Source organism: Meriones unguiculatus, chromosome 7, assembly GCF_030254825.1.
Source record: "Meriones unguiculatus strain TT.TT164.6M chromosome 7, Bangor_MerUng_6.1, whole genome shotgun sequence".
NCBI classification, from domain to species: Eukaryota; Metazoa; Chordata; class Mammalia; order Rodentia; family Muridae; genus Meriones; species Meriones unguiculatus.
The window spans coordinates 6,317,315-6,331,397 of NC_083355.1; the positions used below are offsets into that span (position 1 = coordinate 6,317,315).

The window sequence follows — 14,083 nt, forward strand, 5'->3', positions numbered from 1 at the left end:
AACTCGACTTGTCATGTCGTGGACTTAACGCTCCCAAAGAGCCTGGTTCTGTGGTTTTAAGGTCTAAGGAACCTTCAGGCCTCCAAGGCCTAGCCTGAGAAATGTGTATTCGGGACCCGAGCTCCTGCCTTCCCAACTCGGAGGCTCGGACCGAGTTTCCCGCCCCACAGCCCGACCAGAGGTTGGTGACAGTTGAAGGAAGCTGGGACCGGCCCCAGCAGGTTGGAACCGGTCTGGGCCGAGCTGGAGAAGGAAAAGGGGGGGGAGGGAGAGTCAGCCTCGCGCTCTCCCTGCGCGCGTGACTCACGCTGGCCGCTGACGTCAGGCGTGCGCGCGCGGCGGGGGGGTTTGCTCTACGTACGTGTAGTGCTGCGGTTTCTCGGGCTGTGCCTGCAGCACCTGAGCGGTAGCGGCCGGGGGCGCCGAGGAAGCTGCCGAGCCGCCGGGCCCGGGGCCCTTCGACATGGTCCTGTCTTCCTGCCTCTTCGCCGCTCCCCTTTTATTATTCAGTCTGCGCGGTCCGCGCCGAGGACCCACAGCGCCTGCGCCGCGCCACGAGAACGTGAAGACCCCCCGCACGGCAGCAAAGAATGCTGGGAGTTGTGGTCCTCCTTTCCGCTCAAATTTTACTGTAGGCACAGGTTCGCTGGCAAAGCGCAAGACCACAAAACCCAAGGATCTTTGCGGATGGTGTCCCGGATGCAAGGGACTCGCGATGGATTGTGGTAATTGTAGTCTTGTTGCTCTTACTATAACCAGAGCGTTTCAGTGTGGTAAAAGAACTCTTGCTTGAAACTGGAACCTCCGGAGTTCAAGGATCCAGTTAGGGAGGCCTTAGACAATTCCACCAACAATGTTTCAAGTGTAATTACACTGCCAACAATGCAGTAATTACCTTGCCTCTGTAACGGTACAGTTTGTGCACGGTTTCTAAAGTCAGCCTAGAGCATTGCCTCCAACCACGCAAGCTTGTCAGCCAACAACTTCATAAGAAGGTAGTAACCTGTAAATCACCAGAGAAAGTATGCCTGCTTGCAGACAGCTTGAAGAAGCTTTGTTAAAGAAAAGTTACAATACACCATATTGATCCGTGCTTCATTAACATTTACCAACCCTGAAACCTGGAACCCCTCCACTTGGGCTCCTTCTGAACTCAGCGGCTGGCCCAAACACCTTGTTTCCAGTCTGTTAAGTTCCAAGGGAGAACTTAATCTCTATCTAGTCTCTTAGATACCCTGCTAAATTGTTGAGAAGTATCGTGATAGACTCCATATGAAGAGCCAGGGTTTGAGTAAGAAGTGAATTATAGAGCCCGGCATGGTGGTGCACGCCTGTGATCCCAGCACTTTGGATGGCAGAGGCTGGAGGATCACTGTGAGTTTGAGGCCAGCCTGGTCTACAAAGCAAGTGCAAGACAGCCAGGACTATACAGAGAAACCATGTCTTTTTTGAAAAACAAAACAAAAAGAAAGAAAAGAGAGAGAGGAAGGAAGGGAGAAAAAGAAAGAGAGAGAGAGAAAGAAAGAAAGAAAGAAACTATAAACCACTCTAGTTCCCTTCTCTGCAACAACTTTTTTTTTTTTTTTTTTTTTTTTTTTTTTTTAACGATCTCTATTGTCTGGATAGAGTGGCACATGCCTGAGGGCAGAAAATCGCAAGTTCCATGCCAAGCTGGGCTACATACTAAAACCCTATCTCAAAACAACAACAAAAAAAAAAAAAAAAAAAAAAAAAACAGGGTGGCACATGCCTTGACCTGTTCAAAATCAGTCTTATACATAGGTAGTTCCAGGCCAGCCTTCCTACCCTGTCTAAAATCCACAACAGGAACAGCAAACGATAGGACAGCCGAAGGGTGAGAGGCAGAATACCTGAGTTTGTCCCAGGAACTGGGTAAAGGTGGAAGGAGAGGACCCACCCCACAAAGCACCCTTTGACTTCCACATGGGCACACACGTGCCCCTCATACACACCTTGTACACGATACCAAAAATAAAAATACTCATCATAGATACGCAATACTTTTCGCTTGACTTTGTTTTCTATATCCAATATATGTCAAATTCATTTTTTTGCTTGTGAATGTTTGTGTATATGTGTATATATATAATCTTTGCTCGTTTTTGGATATTTTGAGACAGAGTTTCTTTGTGTAGCCCTGGTTGTTCTGTAACCAACTCTGTAGAACAGACTGGCCTTGAACTCAGAGATTCACCTTCCTCTGCCTCCCTAGTTCTGGGATTAAAAGTGTGAGGCACCATCGCCCATCTTTTTTGTTTTGTTTTGTTATTGAGGTAGGATCTTACTTTGTAGCCCTGGCTGGCTTGAAATTTGGTGTGTAGATCAAGCTAAACTTGAATTCAAAAAAAAGACTTGCGTGCCTCTGGCCCCCAAGTGCTGGGATTACAGAAATGCCACTGAGCACAGCTAGTCAAATCCATTGGTCTCAAAACTGATTTGTTTTGTTAAATGAAAATCATGTTAGTTAATGATTGTCTCATTAAAGACATCATCTGGGCTGGGATGTGACTTAGTTGGTATAAGCAAATGTGAATCCTGAGTTAGATCTTCAGCATCAATTAAATATGTGTGGTGGCACACACCTGTAATTCACACTTACACAAGGTGGAGGCAAGAGGATCAGAAGTCTTAGGTCATCTCAGCTATGGTGAATCCAAGGCCAGGTCTATGTAGCAGGACCCTGTTTTGGGGAGAGAAAAAAGAGGGCCAGTTGAGATAGCTTGCTACCAAGCCTAGGATCTCAGTTTGCTCCCTTGCATGGTTGGAGAAGAGAACAGGCTCCATATATGCACCATGGCAAAAATAAATAAATTATAATTTTAGAACCCTTTTTAAGCCGAGGGGGGGCACTTGGGAAGCAGAGGCAGGCAGAGCTCTGAGTTTGAGGCCAGCCTGGCCTACAGAGTGAGTTTCAGGACAGCCAGGGCTACAAAGGAAACCATGTCTTGAATAACAAATTAAGCCAACGATGGGGAGTTATGTCATAATCTTTAATTCTGGCATATTTCTTAAATAAATGTTTTAAAACCATATTTATCTCAAGTAAATCTACATACGTCAACTTCATAGAAATAGAGACAATCTCCCTGGCAATAATCAATGAGAATCGGTTGAGAATCAGGTGGGAAAAATCTCCCCAATGTTTCAGATATAGTTTAAAAGAATAGCCATTGTGATCATATGTCTTAGGTAATTGTGCCTCAGAGAGGCATATGCCTTAAGCAATTGTGCCACAGAGAAGGTCACCTCGACCCTCTAACTTTTACCTAATCCTGTAATGTCAAGGCGTGTGCCCTCTTCTTTGCTGTCATGGAAACATGTGCCCCCCTGCTTGCTGTCATGGAAACCCCCTGATCACAGACTTTCCCTTTAAAAGCTCTGCTCACTCAGAGCTCGGGGTCCCACTTCTCTACTGCTTGCGTCAGTGAGACTTGGGTCCCGAGTTTGATCGCTCTCGTAACAAAGCTCTCTTGCTATTGTATCGAGTCATCTCCTGGTGGTCTCTGAGGGTCCTGTGATCCTGGCATTACACCCCTTTTTAAAGAATGAAGCTGGGTGCAGTTGTTGACACTCATTTTTAATCATAGCACTTGGACACAGTGAGTTTGAAGCCATCCTAGTCTACACGGCCAGTTCCAGGCCAGCCAAACTGCATAGTGAGGGCCTCTCTACAGGGGAAGGGGACTGAAGCACATTTCAAATAACCTTAAGTGTAAAAGAGGGTGGGGCAAGGGAAATGTTAGTGTTCAAGAGTGACACATACTTTGTTTGTTTTTCTTTTTTTTTAATTTAGTTCTGTGTAACCTCACACTGAAAGCCAATTTGTCAGCTTACAAAGCTGACAAACTGGTATTTCCTAAACAGGCTAAGTCAATTGTTTTGCCACTAGAGCTATATGAAGATGAACAGTTCCAAAAGGACAACTAGAAATGATAATGAACTGCTTTATTTTTATGATTATATCCAAGGAATTGTTTTGTATGCTGTCCCTTGAAATCCTCAGGTTTGAAGTCACTGCAGAAACTATGGTGAAGAGATTTATTTTTTTGTTTTGTGTTTTCAAGACAAGGCTTCTCTGTGTAGACTTGACTGCCCTGGACTCTACCTCTATGCATGCACTACCTTGCCCAGCCATAGTTTTAATTTTTTTTTGAGACAGGGTCCTTCTGTGTAGACCAGGCTGGCCTCAAACTCATAGTGATCTGCCTGCCTCTGCCTCCTGAGCACTGGGATTAAAGGCGTGCGCCACCATGCCTGGCTCACAGCTTTAATTTTTAATAAAAGTATAACAAGAGCTTCAGGATGAACATGTACTGTAGAATTAGAAGATATCATCCCAAACTGCTTAATTTACTGAAGAGGAAATCGGAACGCAGAAAAGTTAAGTAACTTGCAGAAAGTCGCTCAGCAAGTCAATGAAGGAAAAGATACAGGAACAGAATGGGAGCCCAGCTGATGTATTTACTGTCACTCTGACAGCAATGCCGTGGGATTGAACCCGGAGCTTCACCTTACCACTCCAGGCAAGTGCGTTGTACTCCTGCCCCTCACCTCATTTGTGTGTGTGTTGATTATATTGTACTTTCAGTTCCTCCCCATTTCCTGTGCCACTTTTCCTCCCACTTGTCAATTCAGGAAAAAGAAAAAAATATATATATATATATAACTATCAACTAATAGATGGACACATTATTCTATCACTCTCGGATAAATTACATCTACATCTTGGTATTTTCCCCCCTGGGGCAGGTTTTAGATTTCTTTTGACAACTCCTAAAACACAGAGAAAAATAGCCGGGTGTGATGGCACATGGATGTAATCCTAGCACTCAAGAAGCAGAAGGCAGGAGGATTGCCACAAGCTGAAGTCTATCCTGGACTATCTAATAAGACCTTCTCTAAAAACACAAGAATATGAGGGTGGAAGGCAGGTGTAGCCGTGCATTATGTTAACCCCAGAGGCAGGTGGAGCCCTGTGAGTCCAGCCATCATGGTGAGAGGAGGAGGAGAAAAAAGGGAAGAAGGAGGAAGAGGAGAAGAAAGAAAGATCGGTTTAGTAGCATAGGCCTTTAATCCCAGCACTCGGGAAACAGAGGCAGGCAGACCCCTGAGTTTGAGGCCATCCTGGTTTTCCAAGTCAGTTCCAGCATAGCCATGGCTACACAGAGAAACCCTGTCTCGAAAAATCAAAATAAATAAATAAATAAATAAGTCAAGGTCAACCTGGGCCACATGAGACCCTATCTCCAACAACAACCACCACCACCACCGATTAGGTATGTAATAGTTAAAGCTGTGTGGTATCTATTAAGAGGACTCCTGAGCCGAATCTCAGCCCTCAGAACATCGAGGCAAGAGAACAGCCACAAGATCAAGTTATCCTGGAACGCATAGTGATTTCCAGGGTAGCCTGGGTTACATAGTGAGACCCAGTCTCAAAGGGATAAAGTGGGCACATGGCTTCACTCACACACCTGAAATCCCAGCACTCAGGAGGTGAAAGCAATGTCAGTGATTGGCACCATAGGGGCTTCCAGGACGATCTGACCTAATTAAGGAAACCCAGTCTCAAAAAACTCAACAATCGGGATGTGGCTCAGCAGTTAAGTGCTTGCCCAGCAAGGTCCAAACCCTACATCCTAGCATTACAAAAAAAAAAAAAATCACCTTCTACAATTTTAAAACTCTGGGCGGAGTTCTCCCAGCGGCGACTGTCAGGGTTGCTTCTTTCATCTTTTCAAAGTGTGCATTTTCTGCATCTCTGCTGCTGCTGTAAGTTGGCCTTTGGGCCAGGTGCTGCATGGCAGTCCCTGTTATAAAACCCATCACTGAGGTTCACCATGTCAAACACTCAGCCGTTTCTCCCGTGGAACAAGTTCATGCGAAGGCTGACAGCATTCCATCTTACTAATTTCAGGAGTTATAAAGACTTCCTTTTTCTCTTTGGACAGGGTCTCATTATGTAGACCAGGCTGGTTTTGAACCCTCTGAGATACACCTGCTTCTGCTTCTGCCTCTGCCTCTGCCTGTGGAGTGCTGAGATTGAAAGCCTGTACCTTCGAATGAAGATCCCGACACAAATTACAGATTTGTGGAGAATGTGCTCTCCACTGGTGATAATAAACACCTGGGTTTTAGCTTTGGCTCCTCTTTCTAGAGTCATTGTTTAAGATTTTCAGATATGTCTACTTATGGTGGTGTTCACCTGCATGCAAACCTTTCCGAGGGTGTGGCAAGATCATGAGTATAAGGCCAGACTGGGCTATGTGTAAAGATTCAGTCTCAAAATCAACCAAACCAACCAAACAAAAATTGCACGTTGTACCACACATCTGTAATTTTAGCACTTAAGAGGCCAAGGCAGGAGGATGAGGAATGGCAGGCAGCCTGTCTCAATTTTCTGGGCCTTGACTGGTGACCAAAGCTTGGTTTGGTGTCTTACATATTTGAACATTGCAATATGTTTAAGATAGTTCTTTAAAAAAGAATAAAGACTGGAATTTTTTATTTTTTTCAAGACAGGGTTTTTCTTCATAGCCCTGGCTGTCCTGGAACTCACTCTGTAGATCAGGCTGACCTCAAACTCAGGGATCTACCTGTTTCTGCCTCCAGAGTGCTGGGATTAAAGGTGAGTGCCATGACACTCCTCTATCCCCAATCCCCTGCCCAAGATTCGGATTTTTACAATGTTGGAGATCTGGCTTAGCAATTAAGAGCACTTGCTGCTTTTGCAGAGGAGGACCCAGGTTCAATTCCCAGCACCCACGTGGTGGCTCATAGCCATCCAAAAATCCAATGCCCTATTCTGACTTTTGTGGGCTCCAGACAAAACACTCATACACATAAAATGAATAAATCTAGGTAAGTGTGGTGGTGCATGCCTTTAACCCCAGCATTTGGGAGGCAGATCAAGTTGCAGGACAGCCAGGGCTGTGAAGAGATACCCTGTACCCCAAAATCAAAACAAAACAAAATCTTCAAATATCAGTTTCTATAAGTTTGTAATAATTACCAAGTACTACACAAGGACACCCACTTTATTTTTTTCTCATGGACATCAGGACCCTCTTGGGATGTCTGCTTATTCTGGTGTATTTGTTTCAGGCAGTTGAACTAAATAATTCAAGAAATATATAACCAAGTAATTATTATTATTATTATTGCTTTTGAGATAGAGTTTCACTATGTAGTTCTTGCTGTCTTGGGACTCCTGTGCAGATCAGGCCGCCTTTGTCTCCAGGGTTGCTGGGATTAGAGAAGTATGTGTACCACCAAGCCTGACAACTTCTTATTTAAGGCTAAGCACACTGAAATAAAATATTTTGTGATGGCCTAAAATAAGCATGCAAAAAAACAAAAACCAGGGATTTTGTTGTTTTGTTTTGAGCCAAGATCTCACTGGGTAGCCCTGGCTAGTCTGGTCCTGGCCTTCAAACTCACATAGATTGCTTGGCAGAGTGCTGGGATTAAAGGAATGACCCACCACAGCCAGTTTCTTTTCTGTGGTTTTGTTTTTGAGACAGCACAGGCAGCTGGAGAGATGGCTCACAGGTTAAGGGCCCTGGCTGCTATTCCAGAGGTCCTAAGTTCAGTTCCCAGTCAACCACATAGCTGGAGAGACAGCGCTGCATATATCCTAGACTGGGCTTGGATTACTGAATTACGTGGCTATGGATGACCTTCATTTTTGGATCACTCTTTCAGCTCTTAATGTTACATGTGAACATCCTGAGCTGGGTGTATGGAGTGCTGGAGGAAAAACAAAACAAAACAGGATTCATAGAGGTTTCACTAGGTTGGCCTACGAGGCTCGGAACCCTCTATGTGGATGAGCCTCAATTCACAGGATAAACGCTGAGACTAAAGCTGTGCATCACCACCTAACTCTGAAACAATTTTTTGAATTTTGATCTTTTTCTATATTTTACCTTTCCCCACCAAACACTACTTTATACTTTAAAGTATGATGCAACAAAACACCATAAAATATAACATGATTAACTGGATTACAGGTCTCACGGTATACTAAACGACCAAAATACAACAAAAAGTTAATTATTCAAGCAACACATTTTAATCTACATCGAAATAACAATTATATTATCAATTATTATATATTTTGGGAAAATCTCTTTGAAGTGGTCTCTTGATGCAACAGTCTTAGGCTCCTGCCGGCTAGACTTTCTTAAATTCTAGGAGACTGGTGCAATTCATTTGCATTGACTTTCTATTGTGGAGCTTTGGAACCAAGAGAAGGATCCAAACATAGCTCCATTTTATCCAATCAGAAGAGCTGCTTAGTGCTAAGCTCTGATTCGTCTATTCCTCTTTGCATCCATCCAATCACGAAGCGATTTTAACAGCCAATCAGTGGCCTAAACGCCCGCCAATCAGGAAACGGGCCCGAAGTACGGCCTTTGTGTCGGGAGATGTCAGCGCGTCGGCGAAAGCTCCCGCCAATCGAAAAAGTCGTTGGTGTATGCAAATAAGGGTTCTATGACGCACTGACGCAGCGTGAAGCGTCTCTATAAATATGGAGGCGTCGGGGGGCTTGGAGCGCAGAGCGGTTTGGTCGTTCGTTGGAGGAGCATCCTCTCGTTGTGCTCGGCGATTGCGGCTCTTTTTTGAGCGCTAGCGGCGGCGCGGCGGTCCCAGCAAGGGCCTCAGACTTCGGCTTTGGGTGAGTGTTCGCGGCGCTGCCGGCGGCCGGCGGCTCCGGTCGTCGCCCGCGCCCGTTGGCAGCCGACGGCCGGGTCGGTGAGGCAGCCGGGGGGGCTGGCCCTGACGGTGGCGCTTGGCGCCCCGCCGCCTCCGTCCCGCCCGCCCGCCTCCCCCGGCGGTGACTCACGGGTCCTGACTCGGGGTTCCCGGCCGCCCGTGGAGCGGGAAGTGGCTCCTCCCCGCGCTCCCCCTCCCGGGGGAGGCCGCCGCTCGGCGCAGCCTGAGTCATTAGGGGCGGGGGGGAGGAGGCGGCGGCCGCCATCTGCCGCCGGGAGGAGGGGCGCCGGGCAGCCCGAGCGCGCTGACCCGGGGCTCGAACGTCGTCCCTCCGGCAGGTGAGAGAGAATGGCCCGAACCAAGCAGACCGCTAGGAAGTCCACGGGTGGCAAAGCCCCCCGCAAACAGCTGGCCACCAAGGCGGCCAGGAAAAGCGCGCCCTCTACCGGAGGGGTGAAGAAACCTCACCGCTACAGGTAGGCGCCGGGAACAATGACCCGGTCGGGGCGAGCAGGAGCGGGCGCCGTCGCTCCTCGCCGAGCGCGTTGACGCTCTCCCTTCTCTGATGGCTGCAGGCCCGGCACCGTGGCTCTCAGAGAGATTCGTCGTTACCAGAAATCGACCGAGCTGCTCATCCGGAAGCTGCCTTTCCAGAGGTTGGTGAGGGAGATCGCCCAGGATTTCAAGACCGACTTGAGGTTTCAAAGTGCAGCCATTGGTGCGCTTCAGGTAAAGGGACAAAAGGCTTGGTGGCGTTGGGGGCGGCGGCGGCTTGACTTCTCCGTTAAGGGAGTTAATGCTGTGGCTCTTGTCCTCAACAGGAGGCCAGTGAAGCATACCTGGTGGGGTTGTTTGAAGATACCAATCTGTGTGCCATCCACGCCAAGAGAGTCACCATTATGCCCAAAGACATCCAGTTGGCTCGCCGGATACGGGGGGAGAGAGCTTAAGTCAAGGCGGTTTTTATGGCATTTTGTAGTAAATTCTGTAAAATACTTTGGTTTAATTTGTGACTTTTTTTGTAAGAAATTGTTTATAATATGTTGCATTTGTACTTAAGTCATTCCATCTTTCACTCAGGATGAATGCTAAGAGTGACTGTTCACAGACCTCAGTGATGTGAGCACTGTGGCTCAGGAGTGACACGTTGCTAATGTCAGAAGGGACGGGTGATACTCCTTGCTTCTCATGCATGTTTCTGTATGTTAATGACTTGTTGGGTAGCTATTAAGGTACTAGAATTGATAAATGTGTACAGGGTCCTTTTGCAATAAAACTGGTTATGACTTGATCCAAGTGTTTAACCATACATCACTGTGATAGAATGTGGGCTTTTTCAAAGGTTGATGATACAAGTTTTAACCACAGTGTAACAGTTTCCTTAAAAAAAAAAAAAAAAGTAAACCTGGCAGCTATAGAATACACTATGTGCATTTATAATAGCTATTTTATATATTGTAGTGTTCAACATTTTTAAATTAAATGTTTTACATTCACAAGTGGTGGGGAGTCTTGTCATTTAGGTGTGTGTAACTTAGTCCAGTTGGTATTTCCTGGCTAGGCTGCATTTGTTTTTAATAGTAGAAAAATGCTATGCGCATTAAACCTTGCATATAAGTCCTCATTCTACCACATGTACACTAACCCCCAGCCCTCCAGCTGGTGACACACTAACGGGGATTTTATTTATAAAGGGCTCTAGAGTAAAATAACAAGTTATTCACACCAGCATCATCTTACTGATATAGTTAGTGCAGCTTTTCATTGTGTTGTTTGGTCTTATACCTAGATTGAGTTCGGTTTTGTTTCTTTTTAATCTTTAAGGGGGGAAAAAACAGTGTATGAGGTTTGTTTTTCCTTGTGGAGTTTAAACATGGGTTAATACAGCGTCAGCTTATTGGACCTCTGCCAATGAAAATGGGTTAGGTTACACCTGGTTAACTGTCCTGGCAAAATCCCTTTTGTAGAGATGGCCTTCAAGTGGTTTTTAAAAGTATCCTATTGAAGTTTTTAGGTCAATTATGTATGTTGACTAAATTTACAAATAAACGTGTTTATTCAACTAAGTGTCAAACCTAAATTGAATATACAAAGCTTTTAATATTTAATACATCTATTACCTAGATTCTTAGTTTCAGCTTTTTGGAAATTAGTCTTAATTACAGAAAGCATGTAAATAGTCTTATTAATAAAAACCTTGAGGGCTAGAGATGGGCTTATGATTGATCGTTTGCCTTGACACGAAAGTGGGTCTGATGACAAAATCCGTGATGCTGTGGGCTTAATTACAAAGCATGCTTATAAGATAGCCATGGTGTTAAAAATCTGAAATTCCTTAGTCGGGAAAATTTAAATTTTAGGATTTGGTGTTTTGAGGGTCTATGGATCTTTGCAGCAGTTTTAATAAAACTGATAGATGTGGATTTTTTTTTTCTGAGACAAGCATTTCTCTGCAGCCCTGGCTGTCCTGTAACTCTAGACCAGGCTGGCTTAATTCAGAGATGAATAGCAATGGTGTAACCACTGCGTGATGTAGGGGTTTTTTTGTTTTTTTTTTTTTATTTTTTACATTTATGTATTTATACATTTTCCTCCCACTTGTCATTCTTGCAGAGCCCATTTGCAACAACTAGTCCTTCCTACTTTCATGTTTATTTGATCACATCTTGTATGTAAGCCACTTCCTAAGAATGCTAGCAAGACCCCGACCTGAGGCCAGGCATCAGTGCATTCTAGTGATGTTAGAACTAAAATTGTTGCCTTTCTGAAGCGGGCTTTTTTTTTTTTTTGGAAGTGCCCCAGATGGTCCTGGAATAGAATTCTGCCCTGCCACAGCTAAGACTTAGTTTGGATAAGAGAGTTAAAGAGTAGGTAGATTAATGGACAGGGTATGTAGAAGGGGCAGCAGTGTGGTCAGGTATGAGGAAAACAGTTCTGACATTGTTTCTGAATGAGTCAAAAATTTTGACTTGATTTGAGTGGTTTGACTCTGGTTTGGGAAAGAAGCCTGAGGCTTGCTGAGTTTGCTGCCTTGTGAGAAGCAAGTTTCTGGCTTGTGTGATGTTGGCTATTGGAAACCTGCAATCTACTGAACTGCAACTTAGGGCCTGAGCACATGTCATTTTTGGTTCTAGTCAGCTGCCTAAACAGGATATCCTTGGACTGAGATCTAATGAAAGGGAAAGTTTTTCACAAAGTGTTCAGGGATGCTTTGTCTGTGCACTGGCGCTTGAACCGGCCTTGGTGCATGTTACATAAGCACTACTACTAAGTTACATCTACAGCTGTAAGAGGCTTTCCTTCTCATTCAGCAGGCAGGGAGCAATTAAGAGATGGGCAGGTTACAGTACAATTTGCCCAGAACATAGCAATTTATTCTTGTGCCTCTTTACTGTCATCTGCCTGTATTTGGCACATCATAGTGTGAAATTGAGCCTTCGTTATAGGGAGAGATGTCTAAAAAATAAGCTGGCCTCTTTAAAATTTATTATGTATACAATGTTCTGTCTCCATGTACACCTGACGCCAGAAGAGGGCACTAGATCTCACTATAGATGGTTGTGAGCCACTATGTGGTTGCTGGGAATTGAACTCATGGACCTCTGGAAGAACAGCCAGTGCTCTTAACCTCTGAGCCACCTTTCTAGCCCAACCTCAAAAGATTCTTGACTCAATGGTTTATACAGCTGTTTGGTCCTTTAAATCTTACTAGAAATGTCAGTGTCACCACCAATGGAAGGTGAAAAGGCTTGAGTGAGGAGGACTGGCTTTGGCTTCTGGCTTGGGACTTTTGAGTGCAGATGTTGCCTTCCAAAGATGCACAAACAGGCCTTCCAGCCCTGACTTGCTCAGGTCTCCCAGTCTCCTGGTCCTCGCCTATGTCAGCATGTCTGAGGAATGTGGAGGATGCAGTCTCGCTGAGTGCTGCTGGAGTGACTGCTGAAGGGTCAGAAGATGGTGCTGTCCTTCCGAGGTTCAGCTGACTGGCCCAGAGACTCCAGAAACTCCAGTACCAGCACTGGTTAGTGCTGTTTTCATTCCTTTGTACTGTGCTGTCTCCTCTACGGCATTAGAAACCAGATTTCCCATATTGCCTAGCGGTACGTCTGGGTACCACTTGGCTTTTTTTTTTTTTTTAATTCTATTTTACTGGGTTCTTATACCTCTACCTCTCTTCCAATCCTTATTTCATGCCTCTGACAGTAGGTAGAGGAAGAAGGCTAAAGGGTAAAGGAGCATAGACTTCTGTAGGCTACTTTATGCTGATTAGGGGTTTTGGGTTCCTTACCATCAGAATATCCAGCAGCAGTGGAGCAGCAGCTGCCACAGGCCCTCTTGGTGCTCTCCCATTTATACTCTCTTCACAGTCCCCAGAATTAAACTATCTGCAGCTGGCAATGATCACACCCCTTCTAGTGCACAAGGCAAATCACAATCACCTGCTGTTAAGCAGTCCCATATTCCCACACCCAGCATTAAAACAAAAATATTCACATAACATAACTGGGTTTTTAAAACCAAAACTCTGACTACAAGTACTACCCCATGCAAAGAGCCACAACTTCATGTGATGTGCTCAGCTTGTCCCATTCTCACCCAAGCACCATGCCAGCAGTAGTCAGTCTTAACAGCCCAGACAAACCTCAAAGTGGCACTTCCACCATCTGTCCTGAGGAGAACCATTGCTCATTTCTCTTCTGTACAGAGAAAGGAGGCTGCAGATTCCCACTACTGAAGAAGGAAGGGGAGATGGCTTCAGTGAGGCTTAGCGTGGAAGGGCTGCATCACAGATAACTGGGAAGAGTGACAATGAAGGGGCATAGATCTAGCCAGGGTCAGGTCTCAGTATCTAGCCAGGGTCAGGTCTCAGTAGTGGTGAAGAACCTGCCCGACTCACAGAGCATTGCTTACTAACCTCTCTTCCAAATGCAGAGTCCTGTGGGCACTGGGGCCGCTTGTTCTCCACTGAGGGAACACTAGGCTTTGCATCTTGGCTATTTTGTAGTCAGAGCAAAGGCTGCAGCAGTCTGCAGTGTTTATGGGGACAGGGCACGATAGGCTTGGGCTTATGGCTCAAGTTCAAAGCCCTCTTTTCATTATGTCTTTCTACATTTGTAAAAACTTCTGTCCAATAGGCTTGCAAGGATTTAATAAAACAGCCTGTGCAAACTTGGGCACAGTAAGTGCAGGGGACAACTATGAAAATATTTGATCAGAGAAGCCCGGTGCACTGAACAATTACAACACAAACCAGCTCTACCCTGTAGGTGCTGTCTGGCTGGCTCTCCGCCCTTCAGTCTGTGCCAACTTGAATTCCATATATCGCCAATGATATAGAAACTAC

At 45.4% G+C, this 14,083-nt stretch overlaps 2 protein-coding genes across 4 annotated transcripts in view; one reads left to right on the forward strand and one right to left on the reverse strand.

The window, feature by feature from the left end:
- Positions 1–558, reverse strand: part of Unk (unk zinc finger) — a 34,166-nt gene extending 33,608 nt beyond the window's left edge. For 2 of the 3 annotated variants that reach the window (XM_060386376.1, XM_021635840.2), the window contains exon 1: positions 362–556. In XM_060386376.1, the coding sequence (XP_060242359.1) occupies positions 362–465 (104 nt within the window). In that variant the 5' untranslated portion in view covers positions 466–556. Of the gene's footprint in view, positions 1–361 lie in introns of all 3 variants that reach the window. The other variant, XM_060386377.1, reaches the window with a different exon arrangement.
- Positions 559–8,545: 7,987 nt separating this feature from the next.
- On the forward strand, positions 8,546–10,801 carry LOC110547945 (histone H3.3A). The gene is made up of 4 exons (XM_021635827.2): positions 8,546–8,701; positions 9,078–9,215; positions 9,315–9,468; positions 9,561–10,801. Exons 2-4 carry the CDS (start codon positions 9,088–9,090, stop codon positions 9,687–9,689), a joined length of 411 nt encoding a protein of 136 aa, XP_021491502.1. The 5' UTR covers positions 8,546–8,701; positions 9,078–9,087; the 3' UTR covers positions 9,690–10,801.
- Positions 10,802–14,083: the final 3,282 nt, after the last annotated feature.

Excerpts from the sequence above, each read along its gene's own strand:
- LOC110547945 (XM_021635827.2), top strand. The coding sequence starts at position 9,088 with ATGGCCCGAACCAAGCAGACCGCTAGGAAGTCCACGGGTGGCAAAGCC. Across the intron at positions 9,216-9,314 it reads AAGAAACCTCACCGCTACAG|GCCCGGCACCGTGGCTCTCA; the intron begins GTAGGCGCCGGG and ends TGATGGCTGCAG. Across the intron at positions 9,469-9,560 it reads CAGCCATTGGTGCGCTTCAG|GAGGCCAGTGAAGCATACCT; the intron begins GTAAAGGGACAA and ends TGTCCTCAACAG.